This window comes from Xyrauchen texanus, chromosome 4, assembly GCF_025860055.1.
Source record: "Xyrauchen texanus isolate HMW12.3.18 chromosome 4, RBS_HiC_50CHRs, whole genome shotgun sequence".
NCBI lineage: Eukaryota > Metazoa > Chordata > Actinopteri > Cypriniformes > Catostomidae > Xyrauchen > Xyrauchen texanus.
Window position 1 is genome coordinate 38,751,936 of NC_068279.1, and position 23,133 is coordinate 38,775,068.

The 23,133-nt window shown below is 38.1% G+C and overlaps 1 protein-coding gene across 1 annotated transcript in view; it reads left to right on the forward strand.

Moving 5' to 3' along the window:
* Positions 1-23,133, forward strand: part of notch1b (notch receptor 1b) — an 85,839-nt gene that overhangs the window by 44,632 nt on the left and 18,074 nt on the right. The window contains exons 13-24 of the mRNA XM_052116526.1: positions 1,616-1,808; positions 2,727-2,872; positions 2,968-3,081; positions 8,273-8,392; positions 8,759-8,911; positions 8,989-9,217; positions 10,102-10,303; positions 12,373-12,526; positions 12,645-12,829; positions 20,593-20,725; positions 21,363-21,620; positions 21,745-21,857. Coding sequence (XP_051972486.1) covers positions 1,616-1,808; positions 2,727-2,872; positions 2,968-3,081; positions 8,273-8,392; positions 8,759-8,911; positions 8,989-9,217; positions 10,102-10,303; positions 12,373-12,526; positions 12,645-12,829; positions 20,593-20,725; positions 21,363-21,620; positions 21,745-21,857 — 2,000 coding nt within the window. The remainder of the gene's footprint in view (positions 1-1,615; positions 1,809-2,726; positions 2,873-2,967; positions 3,082-8,272; positions 8,393-8,758; positions 8,912-8,988; positions 9,218-10,101; positions 10,304-12,372; positions 12,527-12,644; positions 12,830-20,592; positions 20,726-21,362; positions 21,621-21,744; positions 21,858-23,133) is intronic.

Genomic DNA, 23,133 nt, shown 5'->3' on the forward strand with positions numbered 1-23,133 from the left:
AATAATGATCATTAAAAACAAATCAGATACAGCCTTAGTGAGGGCAAGAGTGAGGACATTGGGGGCCCAAAGACAACCAAAATAGTGGGCTATGAGGGATCTTCTACCATTCTGAATAAAGCAAATTTTAGACAAGAAAAAAAAAAGAAAAGAAAAACTTTTAGAGTCTAAAGGGCGATCTGGAAAAATGATAAATTGTCCTGTCACAAACCTTGCTTTGCTGAACCATCAGAATCATGTCAAACACATGAAGATTGTTTCAGTTAATTTTCATTTTATGCAGTGTGTTTTAGCAAAAGATGCTGTTATCCATCAATATTGCTGCTCACTGCATTTCTCAACTATGGTCAAATGTCGTTAAAATAACCATGTCTGCAGCTCTACTATGCGTTGCCTCATGTCGCGGGACGGGGGCGACAGGTAAGGCATGCGGAGCGCAAAAGGGCTTAAATGAAGGGTGTTTGGTGCTAGAGAAAAATAGATACAGAAAAAAGGATACAGTGCTGAAAAATCAGTGCTACCTATGCCCCAGAATGCTTGCGGTGTACACAGATCCATTGTTTGTCATGCTGCTAACCTAAAGTGTAGAAATGGTGAGATGGGGCAACCAGTGTCATGATGTCTCGCGGTCATTGGTATGGAACCATTCATGGAACGTGGTCCGCTAATTGGTGACTGCTGATATAGCCAATCAGAGAATGGCCAAGTCTAGTGGGAGTTAGCATTACAATGTCAAGTCTGCAATCAAAAATCAGAGGTTTGAATATGAACCATTTCTCATAACATTTCTTTAGAATATCTGGGCCATAAACATGCACATCCTCTTACTGTCTGTCAAAATGATTGTCTCTCTGTCTATTTATATTGCTCCAGGTATTTTAGGAGAATCATCTGAGACAAAGTTAATACTTAATTAGAGAAATATCTTTTAACACTCCTAAGCTTTGAAAGAGCAACCTAAGCTTTTGGTTTTAGCAACTCTCTCTTGAGTTGTAGGTGGTATGTTTATCCCAGGTCTTATCATTGTAGAAGAGACAAGGTGTCAACAAAGAGTTCAACAGGTGAGACAGGCAACAAAGCAGGGTGTGGAGAGACAGCTGGCCAGTGAGCACACACTCTGCCCAGGCTGCGGTGTTGGCTTACAGTCTCGCCCAATCCCCCGACTGCCGAACAGACACGCAAGCCACCCTGCTCCCCCATACAGCCAAAAGATCTCCAGGACATGTGGGAGTTTGAAAGAAGAAAAGATTTGCAAAAGATTTGTGAAAGTCGATCTTTTAAAAGGGGGAAGTTGGCCGGTGCTTTAAAGACAAGTGACAAATGAAACCCCTGCCTTTATGCTAGGCATTGTGTTTGGTGAATAGTGGTGCTGCGTGAAGTGGTGTCTAAAAGCTGGACCTTAAGCCTAGGATTTCAAGAAAAACAGGGAATGGCCAATTTAATTGAATGCCGTCGATTCAGGACTTACGGCTTGCACGGTTTGATTCTTGAAGCATTAGTTACTCTATTTTAAAAATGATAAAACTCAGCCTTGACATCAACAACAAGAATTTGATCAAGGTTTTGAAAATATGACTCTTTTTAACCTTTGTTATAATTCTTTATTTTTTTGTAGGGAAAATGTGTAATATCAACATTGATGAATGTGCCATCAACCCTTGTCACAATGGTGGAACCTGCATTGATAGAGTCAATGGCTTTACATGTTTGTGCAAAGAGGGCTACCATGACACTACCTGTCAATCACAACTCAATGAATGCCTTAGCAACCCCTGTATCCATGGACATTGTGAAGACAAAGTCAATGGGTGTGTACTATTTTTAAACACATGCACACTGCATATTTCATTTCTATGGCAATTAATTCTTACAAAACAAACGTACAATCAGCTGTAATTTTTACTAATAATAGATTTTTATTAAACAGGTCATGGCATGAGACATACAATTTTCCTTGATCTTTTAACATAAGGTCAGTGTACAATTAAAACATACTCTAAGTTTCAGCACTCAAAACTTCCACTTCACCGCAAAAAGAGCATTTGTTGAAACCAAGCTGCCAAACCGACTCGTTCTCTACTTCCTCCACATTGTGATGTCACTGTGGTAGACATTTGCATCTGACTGTCTCCACAACAACACTTCAGTGCCTAATTCACCTCTGTAGCCACACCAAGTAGCAATGAGATGGCAAGTAGAGAGCATGTCAGTCAAGTGCACAGAGCCAATCATAATAGTGGGCATTTAATGTCAAGTCTTAAAGGAGAAGCAGCACCAAAACCTAGCATTTCAGACAGAGGGTCAGAATGAGGGTGAAATATTGTTATGTTTTACAAATAAATTACTGTTTGTTTTTGTGAACAGACTGTCTTTTTATTTTGTGCAAAAAATTACTAATATTATAAGTGAACCACAAGGAACATGTAAAAAAAAGCCATGCCATGACCCCTTTAAACCTACTAAACAATGTGACTGATACCAGCTAAAGGTGGTCAAGCTGATTTTCGGAACATAGCAGCTCTAACCAGCCCTAAACAGCTTGCCTAAGATAGTCAACCAGTACAAATTCAGGTCCACTTTCTGAGAGTCCTGCTGATCAACCATTTAGACCAGCCAGCACCAGCTATTGACCATAAATGACCAGCTAGGACCAGCTATAAATCTAAAGAAGTTAACAGTTCCAAGTCTATAAGAAAAATATAAAATAAATATCTTGTTTCATACAGATATAACTGTATTTGTGATTCGGGCTGGAGTGGCATCAACTGCGACATCAACAACAACGAATGTGAGTCCAACCCCTGTGTAAATGGAGGCACCTGTAAGGACATGACCAGTGGCTACGTCTGCACATGCCGTGCTGGCTTCAGTGGTTAGTATGATTTACTCCGCTAATGTACAATGGTGTGGTCTCTCCACTGACCCCGACTCAAACTGTCGCTGTGTCTTTCTAATGTTTGATTTTAGGTCCTAACTGCCAAACTAATATCAACGAATGTGCCTCCAACCCTTGCTTGAACCAAGGAACCTGCATTGATGATGTGGCCGGATACAAATGCAACTGTGTGCTACCTTACACTGGTATGAGTTCAGCTTTATTCATTTAATTATGGAATTGTTCTTTTGACTGTGATATTTTTTTTAATATTCAGTAAAAAAAAAAATCATGGACTTGAGTCAAAAAATAAATTAATAATTTAATCTAATAGCTATATATATATATATATATATATATATATATATATATATATATATATATATATAAATGTATACATGTGTGTGTGTGTGTGTGTGTGTGTGTGCGTGGTGTGTGTATGTGTATGTCACTTTGTGGGGACCAAATGTCCCCATAAGGATAGTAAAACCCGAAATGTTTGACCTTGTGGGGACATTTTGTCGGTCCCCATGAGGAAAACAGCTTATAAATCACACTAAATTATGTTTTTTGAAAATGTAAAAATGCAGAATGTTTTCTGTGAGGGTTAGGTTTAGGGGTAGGGTTAGGTTTAGGGGATAGAATATAAAGTTTGTACAGTATAAAAACCATTATGTCTATGGAAAGTCCCCATAAAACATGGAAACACAACTGTGTGTGTGTGTGTGTGTGTGTGTGTGTGTGTGTGTGTGTGTGTGTGTATATATTAAAATCCCCATTAAATGGCTTGAAGATCGCGGTTTTCTTTCCTGTGGTGACATATTCCTATTGAAACTGGATGTCATTTTTGTATAGAGTAAATTGCCAATAGCCTTTAGTTTACATCACATCACATCACAACCGTAAACCATGACTTGTTACCTGTTATTGTTAGTCAGTTGAAGATGGTATTAGAAGGTAAATATTTGTCCTTTTCTCTTGAAAAAGGAAAGTATGTAAAAGTGTATATCTGCTAAAAGTACACTAGCACAGTGTTTCCCAAACGTTTTTGTCATAATTACCCTCACAGCACGATCAGGAGGGCTCAAGTGCCCGTTCATCAACACAAAACCAAAGATGTATTCTAAAGACTAAATATCATTTAATGTTATCATTAGTATTGATTATTATTGATCAGTCAGTATTGGGTTGATATATTGACATTCATATTAGGGCTGGGCATTGATAAACATTTCCCTATTCGATTGCAATTCACAATATCTTGATTCAGTTTCGATACAATGTCCGTTCTACATACATATGAAATACATTTTCTGTCAGCTAATGCTGTTAATTATACAGTGGACCTTCTAACTTGGTACATTATGAAATATAAATTTAACAAATTGTATTTTATTTATCATTAATCTTTCATCATTTTGGTCAAATTTAAGCTTTTAAGAATCTGCAAATTCCATGTATTCCATTAATAGAAATGTTTTGAGATTTTTTTATCAACAACTAACTGTAAAGAACTGAAAGGGCATTAAAACAGACATTTATTTAGTGGCAAATAATTTGCACAGATCTCATCTTTGAACACATATTACACGGAATGAGACAAACAAAACCTTTTCTCTCAACATGCAGTGAAAGGATCTCGGTGCTGCACTTTGGATAGAGTAAAAGATTGATCTTGGGATTGTTCAGATAATTAATTGGAAAATCTATATTTTGACCTATACCTATTCCCTATTATTTGTATATTAAGCCATACATTTTGTTTTACAAGTTCAACGTAGCAAAATCTCATTCTTTTCATGGACCCCCTGGAACCAGTTTACATACACCCAGTTGGGAATCACTGCAATAGCATGTACTGGTAGTTGACCTCAAAGCTAACAGATAAAGACAAAAGACACAAGATTCCAGTTTTGTTTCAAGTTGTCTTTAAATAACTTCTACATAGCTAGCTACTTTTTATTTGCTTGTATTGTTGCTAACTACTTTATAAAATGGTTGTTTCACTGTAGTTCATCTACCTCAATATATTAGCTCTCAATTTAGTAAACTATGATTTTAAAGTTGCTTCCCCAACACTGTGTACATGAATTACATTGTAAGTTCAGAAACAAGACCTGCCCTCCCTTAACCTATGCCCTGTTTGTTGACAGTGGCCCCTCACTGAGCCTTGCAGGCATCTCTGGTGACAATTCAGGAAGATGTGAATTCAGTAGACTACACATACTTTCCTCTCACTGTGTTATTTGACACAACAGATAATGATGATCTGCCTCTGGACCCCAAATAATATTTATTCCCAATTAGTTGCTTTTTTGGAAAAATCCACACAGCTATATCAAGAATAACAAAAATCAAGCCCTAACAGGGTGGGAACTGTAGCCTGTCACATTTCCTGTTTGCCCTACATCCTCTCTCACAGAAACGCAAATGTCCAGACAATGGCAGGAAAAGCTGCTGACATCCTGCAGAGGCCAGCCATAGTGGAAACTGATAGGCCAAATGTGCTTTACTTGCTAAAACTGACAGTCTAATCTCCAACAGAGCATCTTGAGAGAACCTGTGCTTAATCGGAGTGTCACCTTCTAAATTTAGGGCTTTTGAGATTTCAAGAACATCCTTCTTAGAGGAGGACCATCTAAGAGCGTGTTTTGAGAACATCTTCAATTTAATATTTTGCTAAAGAAACCCTTGAATTCCTTGATTAAACAAAGTTATGGAGTACACTGAAAAAAGTACACAAATTTGAGTATCATGATTTCCAGTACAAAGATCATCACATTCTTAAAGATATAGTTAACCCAAAAATTAAAATTCTCGAGTCGCATGGTGCTATGCGAGGTTCAGACATGTGAACGCCGAGCTCTGCGCACTTTGCTGGTTTTAATGCTTTTTGTGTCATAAACCAGTGAGATTCTATACGCTCTTTTCCATAACTGTTCTATGAAGACAATATGTCAGAGAATTCTAAATCCTTGGACTCTGGAGACATTAAAAAACACTTACGTTCTAACGCAGAGGCCCCTGAGAAACAGGCAGAGAGCCCGGGACTCAATTTGGCCGGTGCAGTGAAAGAGATTCAGAATCAACTGTCGAACATGATGGCAACGCTGACTTTGAGGATCTTGTTGTAATACGTCGATCTATCACTGCCATGGAGATTAAATTCACTGAATTGGTTACAGGAGTGTCGGATGTTGACGGATCGATTATTAGAGAGGGAATTAGCAGCTAACACGCTAGCAACCAAGATGGACTTGGAGCGCATTTGGGAAAAGTTGGAAGACCTTGAGAATCGTAACCGGTGAAACAAGGAGTAAAGGAAGGCTTTCTTGGAAGAACCACAGCATTTTCTTGTTCCCAGACTTTGTGAATTCGACTAGAGAGAAACGTGATAGATTCAAGGAATGCAAGAAACTCTTACATCAATGGAAGGTCGCTTTAGCACTGATGTTCCCAGCCAAGTTGAGAATAGATACTAAGGATGGCTGCAAAACATTTACATGCCCACAGCAAGAGATGTCCTTTATAAAGTCAATGGAATGAGTTCGTCATTGTGTGATGCTCTCGATGCAGCCGAATGGACCTGACTCACTGAAAATTCAATTGAAACTGAGTGCCTTATGTGGTTGTTTTTGTTTTGTTTTCTGCCTAGCGGCTGGAGTTTGTTTTGTGGAATAGAACTCCTTTGGGACTGTTTGTGTATGAATCTGCACGTTCTTTAATAATTTGCAAGAAATATTTCACAAAACAAACTTCATCCAAGAGGAGGCATAAACTCAGAGTGATTAGGGCAGTGGTTACACTCATGTAACTGCCAAATGGGCTGGCTCACTGAACATTCGTTTGACTGCCCGAGGAAACTGTATGTTTGTGTGTGTGTGTGTGTGTGTTTGTGCTGGTTCCGCTAGCAGCTGGAGCTTGTTTTGTGGAGGAACACACCTTCAGGACAATTATATGGATGAATCTACACACTCTATATGCTTTTTCTGCCTAATTTGTATAGAAGCACCAGACTTGAGCAATCCATTGGCATAGTACACGCACTGTTTGAGTTAAGATGAATTAGGAAGAGTCGTTATTGTTTTAGCAGAAATTCAGGGGCAAAGGTTGATATTGGCTAATATTTACGCACCTAACACTGATGATCAGGGCTTTTTTATAAATCTTGAAGGGATGTTGCAAGCCGTTGGGACTCAGTATTTGATCATAGTGAAGCAAAAGTGTGTAAGCCCTCTAGAACAACATTGACACTTCACAGGATGTATACAAATCTTGGTCTTAAAGATATTTGGAGACCTTTGAATCCATCTGGTTGGGACTATACATTTTTTTCATAAGTCCATAAGATTTATTCTAGATTTTTTTATTTATTTATATATCCAAGTCCCTCATTTCATCTCTGTTGTGGATTTCTCAATTGGAAACATTTTAGTCTCAGAACACACCCTGGTGAGTTTAGAGGTGATGTATCCCTTTTGCAAAATCCTGAATTCCAACCAATGTTAAAGGCTGAAATCAATATTTATATGGAGACCAACTGGTCCTCAGTATCCTCTGTGAGTGTGGCTTGGGAGGCACTTAAGGTGGTTCTTAGGGGTCAGATCATACAGTATGCCTCATTCATTAAAAAATCCAAAGCACAAGAACTAGTGGATTTGGAAGGGAATATTTAAAGTGCCTAAGCAGAGCTGAAGCGCCAAATGCCATCTGATGGCATCAGAGAATTGACCCGATTGAAATACAGATTTAATACTATTTTGTCGCAGAAGGTGGAGTTTTGGCTACTCAGGGCAAGACAGACATACTTTGAGTCAGGGCAAAAAGGTAGGAAAACATCTGGCTAGATATATAAAACAGAGAAAGTATTTTATCTTGATCTCTATAATTCCACATCTTCATCCACTGATGAGGATATTAGAAACTTTGTGGAACCATTAGAACTTCCTAAACTGACAGCTAAGCAAAAAAAAAAATCTCTTGATTCTGAGATAAACTTGGAGGAGCTTGGTGAGGTATTTAAGGCCTTGCCTACAGGCAAGAGTCTGGGGCCAGATTGCTTTTCCCGCTGAATATTGTAAATCTTATTCTACAGAACTGGCTTGACTTTTGCTAGAAGTTTATATGGAATAATTAAAAAATGGAAAGCTTCTGCCAACCATGACACAAGCCCAGATCAGTCTGATCCTTAAAAAGGACAAAGATCCAAGTGAGTGTAATACACACTATATACAGTGTATATATATATATATATATATATATATATATATATATATATATATATATATATATATATATTAGTGTGTGTTCATTGTAGTGATGAAGCTATGGATTAGAAGACCTTTGAAATAAAAACAATTACTGTAAGATTATATGGTTTGATATTTTATCTATAAGGTGAGAACTGTGAGACCCTGTTGGCCCCATGCAGCCCTAAACCGTGTAAGAATGGAGGTGTATGCAAGGAGTCAGAAGACTATGAGAGCTTCTCTTGTGTATGTCCTGAGGGATGGCAAGGTAATGAAACACACTTAACGTCAAATACACCAACAGGAAATTCTGTCATCCCTGCTGAAAAGTCCAGCATTGCTGGTCACCAGCTTATGTTTTGTTTTGGGTGCTGGTCCCCCTGCATGGAATGCTAATGTGCTGGAGTCAACACAAGACTTTTAGATTATCTTAAACAGCTTCATCATAAAGACCATGCTGGTCAACAAGCTTTACCAGCACCAAACCACCACTAACCAGCATACAACCAGCCTAGACCAGCATTGGAATTGCATGATTAAGCTGGTCTTTTTAGCAGGGATAGCATCAACATCATGCTTAGTTGAAAAAATATACTCATATTTTGCGCTTTGCTGTAAACCTCTCCCACTGTAGGCCAAACGTGTGAGGTTGACATCAATGAATGTGTCAAAAACCCTTGTCAAAATGATGCCACCTGTCAGAACTCTTTTGGCAGCTATAAATGCAGCTGCAAGTCAGGCTACACGGGTCGCAACTGTGAGACAGACATCGATGACTGCAAGCCCAGTGAGTGTTCACTTTGTCTTATTTCTTCATCTCATTTATCTTGCCCTGATGTCTAACCCTTTGTCTTTTTCTTCCAGACCCCTGCAGCAATGGCGGCTTCTGCAAAGACAGTGTGAACACGTTCACCTGCACCTGCCTACCAGGTTTCCGCGGCACCAGATGTGAGGAGGACATAAATGAATGTGACAGTAACCCATGTAAAAACAGTGCTAACTGCACTGATTGTGTAAACAGTTACACCTGCACCTGTCCAGCTGGCTTCAGTGGGATCCACTGTGAGAACAACACACCAGACTGTACGGAGAGGTAAATTATGTACTCGCCAAAGTGGTGGAAGGTTTTGGGCACTACACTACTGGTCAAATGTTTTGAAACACTTGCTCATTCTTTATTAGAATTGTTTTCCCCACATTTTAGAATAATAGTAAAGTCATCAAAACTATGGAATAACATACATGGAACTATGGGAATTATATTGTGACTAAACAAAATCCAAAATAAATAAAAACGGTGTTATATTTTAGCATCTTCAAAGTAGTCACCCATTGCCTAGAATTTGCAGACATATACTCTTGACATTTTCTCAAAACTCCTCTTGAGTTATCACCCTGGGATGATTTTAAAACAGTTTTGAAGGAGTTCCCATCTATGCTTTTCTTTATGATTTGGTACAAGTCATCAATTTCAAAAACTTTTTTTATTATTACATTTTAGTTTTAAAATTAAATACATTAATATGGTGGCACAATTATATTTTTGTCTAAAAAACTGATTTCATTCATTTAAGTATATGCATTCAGATCAAAAGATTTTTAAGATCATGAGAAACATTTCAGTCAAGTGTTTCAAAAATTTTGACCAGTAATATAATAGTATATATGGGACACAATAGAGACTCAACAGGCAGAACATGATCAGTTTCCACATAAATTCCTATAAAAGTGTGTATACAGTATACATGTAAATTCAATGAAGCATGGTCATCATAAAAAAAAAACAGATCATGGTTCAGTTTTCAGAGTCTTGTTGTTAAAAAATAGGTAGATGATACTGTTGTTCTGATGCTCCTCCTTCTTCTGTTGCCTATTAGCGCCTCCTCTGGTGAACAAATGACCAAATAATCAAAGGATATTATAACTGAGTAGAGTTCGCTTTAATCACAGTGTTTAACGACATGGTGTTTCCAACAGCTCTTGTTTTAATGGAGGCACTTGCGTGGATGGCATCAACAGCTTCACTTGTCTGTGCCCAGCGGGATTCACTGGCAACTACTGCCAGCATGACATCAATGAGTGTGACTCTAGACCCTGCATGAACGGAGGTACCTGTCAGGACAGCTATGGCACATACAAGTGCACCTGCCCTCAGGGCTACCATGGCCTCAACTGCCAGGTAACACAACAGACATTGTATAACAGACATTGTACTAAATGGGCAATCACTTACAGTAAATTTGGCATTCATTATACAATACATATAATGTATTTTCTTATATTGTAGCTTAAGTATAATGAAATCAAAGATTTTGTAGTCTAAATTTATATTGCATGTATTAAAAATGTTATGAATGTATAAATGATATGAATATACATGTATGACAAATATCTTTTTTTTTTTTTTTTTTTACACTTAAAATTTAAGATTACCCTAAAAGATATTTGGAAATTCGCTAGTTGATTTCTGTTAAGTTGCCGAATCGAAATGGCTAAATATTCACTGATTAATTGATATATTCAATATACAGTGCATTCATAAAGTTTTCAGACCCCTTAATTTTTTCACATTTGTAATGTTGCAGCCTTATGCTAAAATGCTTCTGTTATGTATACCTTGTCTTGTTTCACTGTTGCCCTTTTTGTTTGCCATTTTTGTCACTTTTGCACTCCTTAGTTTTCACTTTTGTCCCTTGTTTAACTCCATAGTCTCCTTGTTAGTGTTCGTGGTCTCTGTCATTGTTTTCACCTGCCCTTGTTAATTTGCCTTTGGTTTCTGTTAATCACCTTGTCATCTAGTTTGTGTTCTGTTTGTTCAATGGCCCCTTTGTCCCATGTTTTTCCCCACTGAGGGTTTTCCTTTGTGTTTTTGTTAACAATAAAGTAAGCTGCATTTGGATCCTCAACCTTCGTCTGACTTCATTGCCTTACATTCGTGACAGATTTAAATTATAAAAAAATAATTCACAACAATCTACGTTCCATGTCCAAAACCTGGTTTTTGCTTTGTCATTATGGGGTAGCTTCGCAAATGTAAATGTAAATATCACATATGTATTCAGACCCTTTGCTATGACACTTAGCTCAGGTGCATCCCATTTCTCTGGATCATTTATGAGATGTTTCTACACTTTGATTGGAGTTTGATTGCACCAGTGGCAAACTGAGCAATTGGTGGAGAAGGGCTTTGGTAAGAGAGGTGACCAAGAACCAGATGGTCACTCTGGTTTAGCTCCAGAATTCATGTTTGGAGATGGGAGAAACTCGCAGAAGGACAACATCCCTGCAACGCTCCACCGATCTGGGCTTTATGGCGGAGTGGCCAGATGGAAGCATCTCCTCAATGCAAGACATGCAAAAAAGCACATAAAGGACTCTCAAACTGTGAGAAACAAGATTCTCTGGTCTGATGAAATGAAGATTGAACTTTTTGGCCTCAATTCCAAACGTCATGTCTGGATGAAACCAGCTGCCGCTCAACACCTGTGCCATACCATCCCAACATTGAAGCATGGTGGTGGTAGCATCATGCTGTGGGGGTGTTTTTTTAGCAGCTGGGACTGGTTAGGGTTGAAGTAAAGCTGAACGCAGCAAAATACAGAGATATCCTTAAAGAAAACCTGGCTGAAGGTTCACCTTCAGGACAATGACCCTAAGCTCAATGACCCCAAGCACACAGCCAAGACAATGCAAGAGTGGCTTAGGGACAACTCTGTGAATGTTCTTGAGTGGCCCAGCCAGATCCCTGACTTGAACCCAATCGAACATCTCAGGAGAGACCTGAAAATGGCTGTCCACTGATGGTCCCCATTTAACCTGACAGAGCTTGAGAGGATCTGCAGAGAAGAATGGCAGAAAATCCCCAAATCCAGGTGTGCAAAGCTTGTCGCATCATACCCAAAAAGATTTGAGGCTGTAATCGCAGCCAAAGGTGCTTCAACTAAATACTGAGTTAAGGGTCTGAATACTTATTTCAATGTGATATTTCAGTTTTTTGCTTTGTCATTATGGGGTATGCAGTGTAGATTGATGTAAATTATAATTTTATTAAAGCATTTTAGCATAAGGCTGCAACATTACAAATGTGAAAAAATGAAGGGGTCTGAATACTTTATGAATGCACTGTATCTCTCACATAATTACTTTCAGATGTTCCCAAAAGTAAATCAACTGATAGATAATTAACCTAAATAAAATTACTTTGAGTTAAAATTTGACAGCACTGTATAAATTCTTGTTGATTCGCAGGAGCTGGTGAACTGGTGTAAGCCCTCTCCCTGTAAGAATGGAGGGATCTGCAGACAAAGCGGCACCAGGTATAGCTGCCAGTGTCAGACAGGCTGGACGGGTCACTACTGTGACGTCCCCAGTGTTTCTTGCGAGGTAGCAGCCAAAGAGCAAGGTGGGTTTAGTCTCTGTGTATGTGCCACAAAGTTGTTCGAAGTCTGCCATACAATTCTGCTTAATCTGTTCCAAAACTATTAAAAGTTTTCTATGTTGTCTTTACCCCACACCTTTAGGTGTAGACGTGGTTCGGCTGTGTCGTAACTCTGGCCAGTGTTTGGATGCGGGAAACACACACTATTGCCACTGTCAGGCAGGATACACAGGCAGCTATTGTGAGGAGCAAGTGGATGAATGCATTCCCAACCCTTGCCAGAATGGAGCAACCTGCACCGACTATCTGGGCGGCTATTCCTGTGAAGTCAGTTAAAAATTTGTTTAGAACATCTATTGGTTAGGATGAGGGGTGAGATTATTCAAAACACATTTGATCTTTTTAACAAATTCCACATTAGCATTTAAAGAATAGGGCCAGTAACATGCTGTATGCAAGTAAGCAAGCACATATGTGAATGCGTGGCCATTGCATTGCAAGGACAGTTTTTTATTTTTATTTTTTTACTCATAGCCAAGATACAATAAAATTCTTCAAACAAATAATAAAATTAACAAAGCAATGTGCATTATTGCAGTACTGTGGCAGTAACAAACTGTCTTTAATTGACCTAAGAGAAAATGTACTGTAGAAGAAGAAGAATTCCCACTATTGCACCCATGTATCCCTTACTTGTGTTGAGTCAGAGACTATTTAGCCCAAGACAGAGCACTTGTATTAAAATTAATGGGAGAAATTGCAAGATCCAATATGATGGATGTAGAAAATTAAGTCCCACCTTACAGGTAAAAGAGCCAATCACCTTTTAGATACAGATATCGCCTGTCAGTAAACTTGAGAACTTGCATGTGCATTAGCTGAACCAGCCTGAAAATTTGCATTTTTTTTTTTTTTTGCATGATCAGAGCTAAAGCACAATTTATTATCCCATCATTGTCAGATTTTACTGCTGATTTGAAATATGTTCTTAGATCCTAATCTTGACCAACCATTTTGGAGATTTCTGTCTTTCCCTATTCAAGTAGATAGGAGTTGTACTTTTATTCTGCTTGTGGCCATGGAAAATAGCTGCCCGGGAGCTTGCGTAGCTTGAAACATTTGCATTCATGTACTTGTACATGGTGTGGCGTCTCATTCACAATAGAGACACAGAAAGCTCATGAGTACGCTATGCACGCTTGTGCTGCCGATGTCTTTTTGTTTTTTGGACCTCTGAACTAACTGCTTGGAGTTTGATCTTGATCTTGCTCATAACTCTTCTGGGATACATGGACATTTTTTACAAATTATCCTGATGACTGACCTGGCTTCTTTTGTGATCCCATCACGCCAATCTGCTGCGAGCCCTCTCCCTTCGTATCATCACCTCCTCCACATTTGATATAGTGAGTTTAGACACTATTATTTGAGCTGGCATTCATTAAAACGGTTATCCTTCCTTCCTGTGGTTTGTTTCGTGTGGTTTTGATATGGGTCTGGCTAACGTAGTAGTTTTATTGGTAAGCTGTTAGCTTAGGTCCTGAACAATTATTGGTCATGTCTCTGTTTAACTGCTTTCAAATGCTGTTCATTGGACTTTTTGAAGTGTTTTTGTTCAGCTTCAACCACACTTTTTCATCTGACATGGCTGTTCAGTACTCAACTGCTCAGCTTAGAACTTTGAAAGGATTTTTTCGCCTGCCCTCAGACACTTATGAGTGGTGTAAACAACTCAAAATTGTATGGCGTCCACGTTATATACACTAATCAAAGCGGACAATTTGGACTTTTAACCACTTGTCACCGACTGGCATTCCAGCACTCTGGTCTAACACCGGGCTCCCCGTAAATTTCCACATTCAAATCATGTAATGAATTGTGGAAATTTGAGATCATTGCTCATTGATCCCATTATGGTAGCCACAAACTCGCATCTTCAAATTTACATTGTGCCTTGTTAAGCTCTCGCTATTTAACAGTCAAATCATCAGTGCTTAGTGAAATGATTACTGACAAAAAAATGGATATGCTTCTTACTGAAACCTTTCAAGTGTCCAATGATTCCTAAATTTTAAACTTGCATACATCATCTGGATACACCAATTACCAATTTCTCCACCGTTGGGGTGGAGAACTGGCTGCAGTTTGCCGTGAGAGTATTAAAATCTCGGTGACTGGTTTCATGATGGCAATCTTACAAATGTATGTCTATATTGGAATGTTTCTCATACAACATGTTGATTTTGCAACTCATACCAGGGGTCATATACTGGATCGTATTTGTAAATCTGGCTTATCTAATATCTCTGTTTCTGGCTCTGAATTTGCTTTCTCTGACCACAAACTTTTAAACTTTACCTTCAGTTTCCAATATAAAAAAAACTGCTTCCCTACTGTGAAATCAGCTCTGTCAAAGCCAAGTGCCTCTCCTATGTCAGACTCTTTATTATCTCACTGTCCTTCAGAGATCTGTTCAACCTATAATGATGCTGTTTCTAAAGCACTTCAGAAGCATGCTCCTGTTAAGACTAGGATGGTTCCCTCCACTCACACCTCACCCTGGTTTACTCCCGAGCTCTGGGTTATGAAAGCTGAAGGCTATAGCCTTGAAAGATTGTACAGAAAAACTGGACTCACTGTACATTCATTGGTTTATACAGAGCATATGTTTAACTACTAAACTGCTCTCACAGCTGCATGCTGCTCCAATCTCTCCTCAACCATTAAAAACTCTAGATGCAGACCTAAATCACTTTTTGCACTGGTAAATAAACTCATTAACCCTCCAGAACATGATGCTTCTGGCTCTGATGAGCTTGTGAATGGCTTTCTTCAATCCTTTGCAGAAAAAATTCAAGTCTATTTCCAATGATACACCCCTGTAACGGTGGCGGCCCGTTAATTATTTTAAGTAAAAATTCGGGTGCCAGACAGGTTTAGGCCCATCAACATGGATACTTTGTCCCAGATAGCTCTAAATGCCACCAATTACATGCATTTTAAAAAAATTCACAAAAGAATTTCACTTTCCAAAGCATAAGTATATTATGATAGAGAGTTCAGGAAGTAGGAGGGTTTGTGAATGGTGCACGCTGGTTCATGGAGAGTTTGCAATGTACCTGAATGACGACTGTGGGCAATACTGCAGGACGCAGAGTTTGAGTCCAACAAACGGGAATAAAGGTAGGTCAGAAGAAGGAATTACCTGGCGCTTCAACTTTAGGCCTTTAATTTTACCATCACATCTTGACCATGGAGCTCTTCAGCGCTTGAAGATCAAATGAACTCATGCCACTCCACTGTCACTCAAGAAGTGCAATCAACGGTGATGAAAAATCCAGGCCTCACTCTCTGGTGATGAACACTTGTCAAATTAGTCCCTTTGTTATTCCTGCCTGTCTCCTCCGATCGCATTCCTAATCCACATCACAGTGCACAAAACAAACTTTCTTTCTCCTTACATCAGCTTGGCACACCTCGACTTCACCTCTAAACAGTCTCAAACCTCTCTTTTTCTGTGAATGACCATCTTCCTGGATCCCTTTATTGTTGACATCTGGTAATCTGACAAGCAGCCATTTTAGTTTGTGGTGGTGGATCCTTAAATGGGCAGTGTGCAGTTCTGCTCCACCTCACCACATGCATGTGCTTCTCACACTCCGTCTTTGTCAGTCCACCCACATTTTTCTCTGTCTGCCTTTACTACTACTACTATAACTGATCTAATTATGAAATATACAACTTGACCCTGCTCCCACCTCTCTACTTAAAATGTTAAAATGAACACATTTGATTAATTGTTGCCTGGCCTCTGCTACTGTAACCCCCTTTCTTAAGAAATCTGGTCTTGATCATTTAAATTTGAATAATTACAGGCCATTTTCTAATTTACCGTTCCTAGCTAAAATAACTGAAATAGTAGTGGCCTCACAATTGCAGTCTTACTTAAATTCGAATGGTCTTCTTGAACCTTTTCTTCTACGTGTGGTTAATGACATCCTCCTGTCTATGGATTCTGGGTCTACAAACATCGTAATCGTCTGTGCAAAAGTTCTGCTTTTGAAACTGTTTGCCATTTATATTCTCATTTCTCGCCTCTCTGGAATTGGCATCACTGGTTCAGCTTAATACTGGCTTACTTCTTGCCTTACTGACATAAAATATTTAGTCACTATACAAAATTACAAACCTACCACTACTCCTCTAACACAAGGTGTTCCCCAGGGTTCAGTTCTTGGACCATTATTGTTTATTATTTACATGCATCATATTGGTGACATCTGATTCACTCACTGCATGTATGACATCAAACACTGGATGTCCCTGAATTTTCTTAAACTCAATAACAACAAAACTGAAATATTATTATTTGGCTCCACTACTCAAGTAAAAAGAATGGACCTGTGCTTTGATATTGATGGGATTCATGTTAAGCCCTCCCATTGGTGTTTTATTTGATTCCTCTCTCTCTCTTTTTTGATTCTCATATTTCCTCTGTAGTTAAAAACTCTTTCTTCCACATAAGGAATATTGCATGACTCCAATCTTCACTCACTCTGGCTGATGCTGAAATCTTGGTACATGCTCTGATCACATCACGCCTTGATTATTGTAATGCCCTGTTTATCGCCTAACCCCCCCCCCCCCAAAAAAAAACATTGCTAGACTACATTATCTCCAAAATGCAGCTGCAAGAGTCCTCACATTCACAAGGCACTCTGCCCACATCACCCCTCTTCTGCATGATCTCCACTGGCTACCGGTTGCAAACCGTATTCAATTTAAGATGCTCCTCCTAACATTTAAGGCTTTAAACGGACTTGCTCCAGTTTATTTGTCTAATCTACTTCACATTTATTTGCCTAGTCGGTTTCTTAGGTCTTCTGAACTTGGCCTTTTGTCAGTTCCTAAATCTCAATTGTCCACTGTAGATGGAAGGTAATTTTGTGTTGTTGCTCCTAAGCTATGGAACTCATTACTCTTTACTCTTCATAATATTTCTTCTCTAACAAACTTTCTAGACCCAGCTGAAAATTGATTTATTTACAGTACACTTTCTGTAACTTTTTTTGTTTGTTATTATTTTAGATGTATCTTGTATCGTTTATCATGTTATGAAATGTACATATTGTAAAGCGACCGTGAGATTTGGGAAAGGCGCTATATAAATTAAACATATTTTTCTTGTATAGAGTACAGTGGGTATCTATCCAGAATAAGCTTTCTGCCACCACGATCACCGCGTTAATGAGTCATTATTAGCTTTAAACCGCTAAGGGGCGCCGGTGCATGAATCCCTATTCGGTCTGGGTTCGAGTCCGCCTTTGTTGCATTATTTTTCCCATTCTGTTTCCTGTCTCCACTCTTAATATTTTCTTTAATAATATTTATAATAATAAACAGAATGATTGTAAAGGTAGTTTACTATAATAATATTGTTGTAACCATGTTTTTTGGGCAGAAAACAGATTTTATGCAATTAAAAAATGGTGTTACTACAGTAATATGATTTTAATATACTGCACCTATTAACCATGTTTAATTTTGTGGTTACAATTATTTTACTACAAAGTACCATGATGATACTATGGTTACTGTATCCGTAGAGGATGTCAGGACAGATCCGTGTTTCATCCCCTTTTCATGTCATCGAAGACAAATACTTCATTTTATTAAACGTCCACAAAGTATTTTAAATTTTGAAATAAAATGTCTGAAGGGAGTGAGCTGTTGTTCTTGTGGTGATCCAAGTCTTGGAGGGAGGCGTGCGTTTTCTCTGACTTGTGATCTCAGCATCTTGGTCAAATTTAATTATTATCTTTGCTTGATCAGTAGAGTGTCGGTTTATGGTTCTAATTCTGATTGAGGCATGTTCAAATCCAGCTTTTCCCAAACCACTTTTCTTCCCATGTCATTTCAGAAGTGAAGACAGGCTCATCCTCTGATAAACATTAACATAAAATATGGCTTAAAAAATAAAATAAAAACCTTTAAATCCTAAAAGATGTCTTGGCATTTCTTTTGAATGTTTTAATCTAAATATAAAATATTATATTACATTTTTATATTTATGTGAATAAATGCGTATAGACAGCTCTGGAAAAAATTAAAAGACCACTCCAAATGTTTCTTAAATGAGCATCTCTACATGTATGGCAGCCATTCCATTCCAGTGTCTGTTGAATTCCTGCTTGAATTTTTACACCAGGAGTGGCATAATATCACCCAACAGCAATGTGAAAGACTGGTAGAGAGTATGCAAAGACACATGAAATCTGTGATCAGTGTAATTCCACCAATTATTGATTTCTGAACTCTTCCTAAGTTAAAAAAATGTATACTGTGTTGTTTTATTTACATTATTCGAGGTCTGAAAACACTGCATCTTTTTTGTTATTTTGACCAGTTGTCATTTTCTGCAAATAAATGCTCTAAATGACAATATATTTATTTGGAATTTGGGAGAAATGTTGTCAGTACTTTATAGAATAAAACAACATTTTTTATTTAACTTTAACATATACCTATAAATAGTAAATCTTAATTTTTTCAGAGCAGTACTGTATGCAATAACGGCATGTCACATGTCAGTTGCGTAAAATGTACATTAAGTTAAGTTGCAATAACAGTTCTCTGATGACACAATCGAACACTCAAGGTGGGTGTTAAAAGGTGGGCTATTTTCTACTTTTGGTGTTTCCCATTCCCCATGTGAACACAGACAAATGTGATGTGGGGGGCTGTGACTCTTCAAAAGATTAATGGAGATTTGGAAGTTTAAATTGGATTTTCACCCAGATCTTTTGGAAAAAAGTAAACTACCCTCACACTATTGTTCTGGGTTAATGTAATTAAGGTGAATCCAATTAAGGTGTAACCATGAACACTGCTGCCCTATGCTACTGTACTATGGTTTTACCTTTTAAAACACAATTGTGGCGACAAATATTAGTAAATGTATTAATAAATAATTAGTTGGTCCATATTAATAAATTATATAATTAATTAATAAATTATATGCAGTATAAACCAAATGACCAACAATAATCTTACAGGACACAGAGTCAGTACCAGCCACAGTGCAAAATGGAATGAAATGGAAACAAAAATCATGCAATGCTGAAATAATATCTGCATTTGTTTTGAATTTGAAATTAACTTCAGCAATATCAAATGTTAATATTTATACATGGTTAAATGTGTATTTACGCAATTAAAGCATATAGTTTGTCTGCTGGTTGCATTTGACTTTTTCACACATACAAACAAACAATGTTATTCTGAGATGCGGGTTGTTGCTGTTTTGGCAGCACAAGGGGGACCTACACAATATTAGCAGGTGGTTTTAATGTTGTGGCTGATTGGTGTATCACTACCAACTAACCGGGTCAATTATAACACAGGTTAATGCCATTAATTATGCGTTGTTGTTTTTGTTTTGTTTTTCAGAATGGCTAACAAATAAAATTATGAATGTTTACAATGTATTTTTATTTTCAGGAAGATGATTAGATAACTAATATCTATGAAGCAACAGTTTTTTTATTTATTGAAAAAGGCTGACATTCTTAAAACAAATTCTATATACCAATTCATGAGCTAACTAAGCTATAATTTTAATGCTAAGGGGGCCATTAATTTTGCCATTAATTAAAATGCCATTAATTTTGCATTGTTAGAGTGCCTTCTACACATCAAAATGTAAAAAATCTAATAATAATATTTTTAATCAGAATAACTCACTTTCTTCACAATACTAAAGGATGGTGACAAAATTGTCCCTTTGTGCCTCCTTTTGCGAACAAGTCTAACATTTTAGAATTTCAAGTTTTTACGTGGCTGTGCTTCCCGCAATAAAAGGATCAGTCTAGTTGAGTACCCACTGTATGTTTTGGGCCTAAGAGAGAGAGAGAGAGAGAGAGAGAGAGAAAGGAGAACAGAGAAAGGTCTAGTAGAATGAGTGTTAGTAATAGTAATAGTCTTTGAAGCCTTATGAAGTAAATCTCTCTTTTTTTCTAAAAGAATTGCTTGTTTTGCAATGTTTCATGTTTGGCATTAATTCGCCTCCCTATTTTTCTTATTTCTTGAAGTGCATGCTAGGTTATCATGGAGTGAACTGCTCTAATGAGATCAATGAGTGCCTCTCTCAGCCCTGCCAGAACGGGGGCACATGCATCGACCTGATCAATACCTACAAATGCTCCTGTCCCCGAGGAACACAAGGTCAGCTTTCACTTCCTCCTCGGTTTTGCTTTCTTTGCCCATCCATCTCTTCATTAATTAGGTCTTAATTGTTATCAGCAGGCTTAGATGTTTTCTCTAGAATTGATTTAGTCATGCATGCAATAAGTATATGCTTAATCACTTCACATAGATGAACTTTTATTTGATAAAATATAAACCTGCAACAGTGTTATATTACCCAGCCCAATTAAACTGCTCTTTCTCGTAGTCTATAGTTCTGTTCCAAAACCTAGACAGAAATTTAAGGCATCATATATTCATAGGCATGTGTCTGAGTGTGGATTGAAGCGACAGAAATATTGATTATAGGTTTATTCCATTCACTGTTAAAAATGTATTGATTAAAAAATCGAATTAAATCTTAAAACCATTAAAACAAGCTAATGTTTAATTCTGTTGGAATTAAATTGGTTTCAAGTCTCCTGTACAGAGTGCTATTTATGTGACAGCACATTCCAAACAGTCACTTTTGAGGGCTCATTTCAGTTAAGATGCTGCCTTAGAATTTAGGTGACTCTGTGGGTGGTACACAGCAAGTCAGCTGACTAGGTTTTAGAACAAAGCCTATATCTACATCTCTGCAATTGTAAAAGGTTTCCTCTATGCCCTCTCTCAGGCGTTCACTGCGAGATCAACATAGATGACTGCACACCCTTTACTGACCCAATCACCCAGGAGCCCAAGTGCTTTAACAAGGGCCGCTGTGTGGACCGTGTGGGTGGGTATCACTGCACCTGCCCGGCGGGATATGTGGGGGAACGTTGTGAGGGTGACGTCAATGAATGCTTGTCCAACCCTTGTGACCCCCGTGGCACACACAGCTGCATTCAGCTCACCAACAACTACCGCTGCGAGTGTCGTACCGGATACACAGGTACAATACAGGCCCATATTGTGTTAGAGGGCTGTAACAGCAATGCTACAGTTCAGTGTATTTCAGTGTGTTATTTTTAGATTCATAGTTTGAGACTTATGAGCTTGTTTGTGTGTGTTGACAGGTCAGCACTGTGACAAAGTGTTTGATGGGTGTAAAGGGAAGCCCTGTCATAATGGAGGCACCTGCGCTGTGGCTAGCAACACACCTCATGGCTTCATCTGCAAATGTCCACCGGTCAGAACAGTACTTTGAGTTTACATAGGTGTAGTGAACTGTTTAACATATTCATGAAATATCTTAATTCATCTTCTTGTATTATGGTGATAACACTACAATTAGATAGTATTTGTTTACATTAGTTAATTATATTAGTTAACATAAACTAACAATGAATAATACTTAGTACTATATTACTAGTAGTACTTCTTGTTGTGTTAATTTCAACATATGCTAATACAAAGTTGTATATTTTAAAGTGGTCATGATATGTTATTTTTTTATAATTGTATTATCTTCCCTGAGGTACACTGATAATTTTTTTTTTGCACCAAAACAGTCATAATTTAATAATATATGATAATTTTTCACCCTGTCTATGGCTCTCTGTCTGAAACGGTCAATTTTGGCCTTAGTTGCTCCTTTAAACTTCAACGTATACGCCCACTGTTAAGGTTGGCTAACATTGTGTAGCCACTCAAATTCAGCCATATTTGAAACTCAATTGGAAAAGAATGAAGAAGACCCACAACATTATAAAACTAAATGTTAGGGTTTACACATAACACAAATCCAACACACTTCATCCAAATATATTAAACTGTTCATCTCAAGCACATCAGCGCCATAAACTATCAAACAATCATGACATTTGAAATACTCATGAATGAAACTGTTTACTTACAGTTTTGTGAAATTGATCCAATAGTATTTTTTAACTACCCAATCCTTCAATAACAGTTCCTTTGCTAAGCTTGAATAGTATTATGACTGTTTCAAAAGCAATCCACGCAGATATGAGCGAAAAAAATGCACATAAATAGTCCAAAGCACGATGAGCATGAAGCACACACATACAGTAACATCCCGTGCAGAGGCACACATCACCGGAAACGCATCACAATGGTCAAAGACATCCATCTAGAGCATGTTTACATACACCAACAATTCAAAATAGAGCAAATGGGCGCAAGAAGGCATCCAGAATTTGTGCTCAGCGAGAGGCAGAGCAGCAGAATAAAACGGAATGAGTTCTCCTTTTCTGAGTTGTAACTTAACTCTGCATCTTTTAAAAGTGTCCCGAGAGACATGACAATGGTCAAAGACGTCTTTCAAGTGCATGTTTATATAACAAAATAATACAAAATAGTCCAGATGGGTCCTCTTTGGTGTTTAGGAATAGCGGGCCACACTAGGCCTGTCTATCCTGCTCTCCTATACGAACTGAGCATCAGTGGGCGGGGCCAAGGGTGCAATGACAGATGAGGGGCATGCAAATGCAAAGAGCAATGTC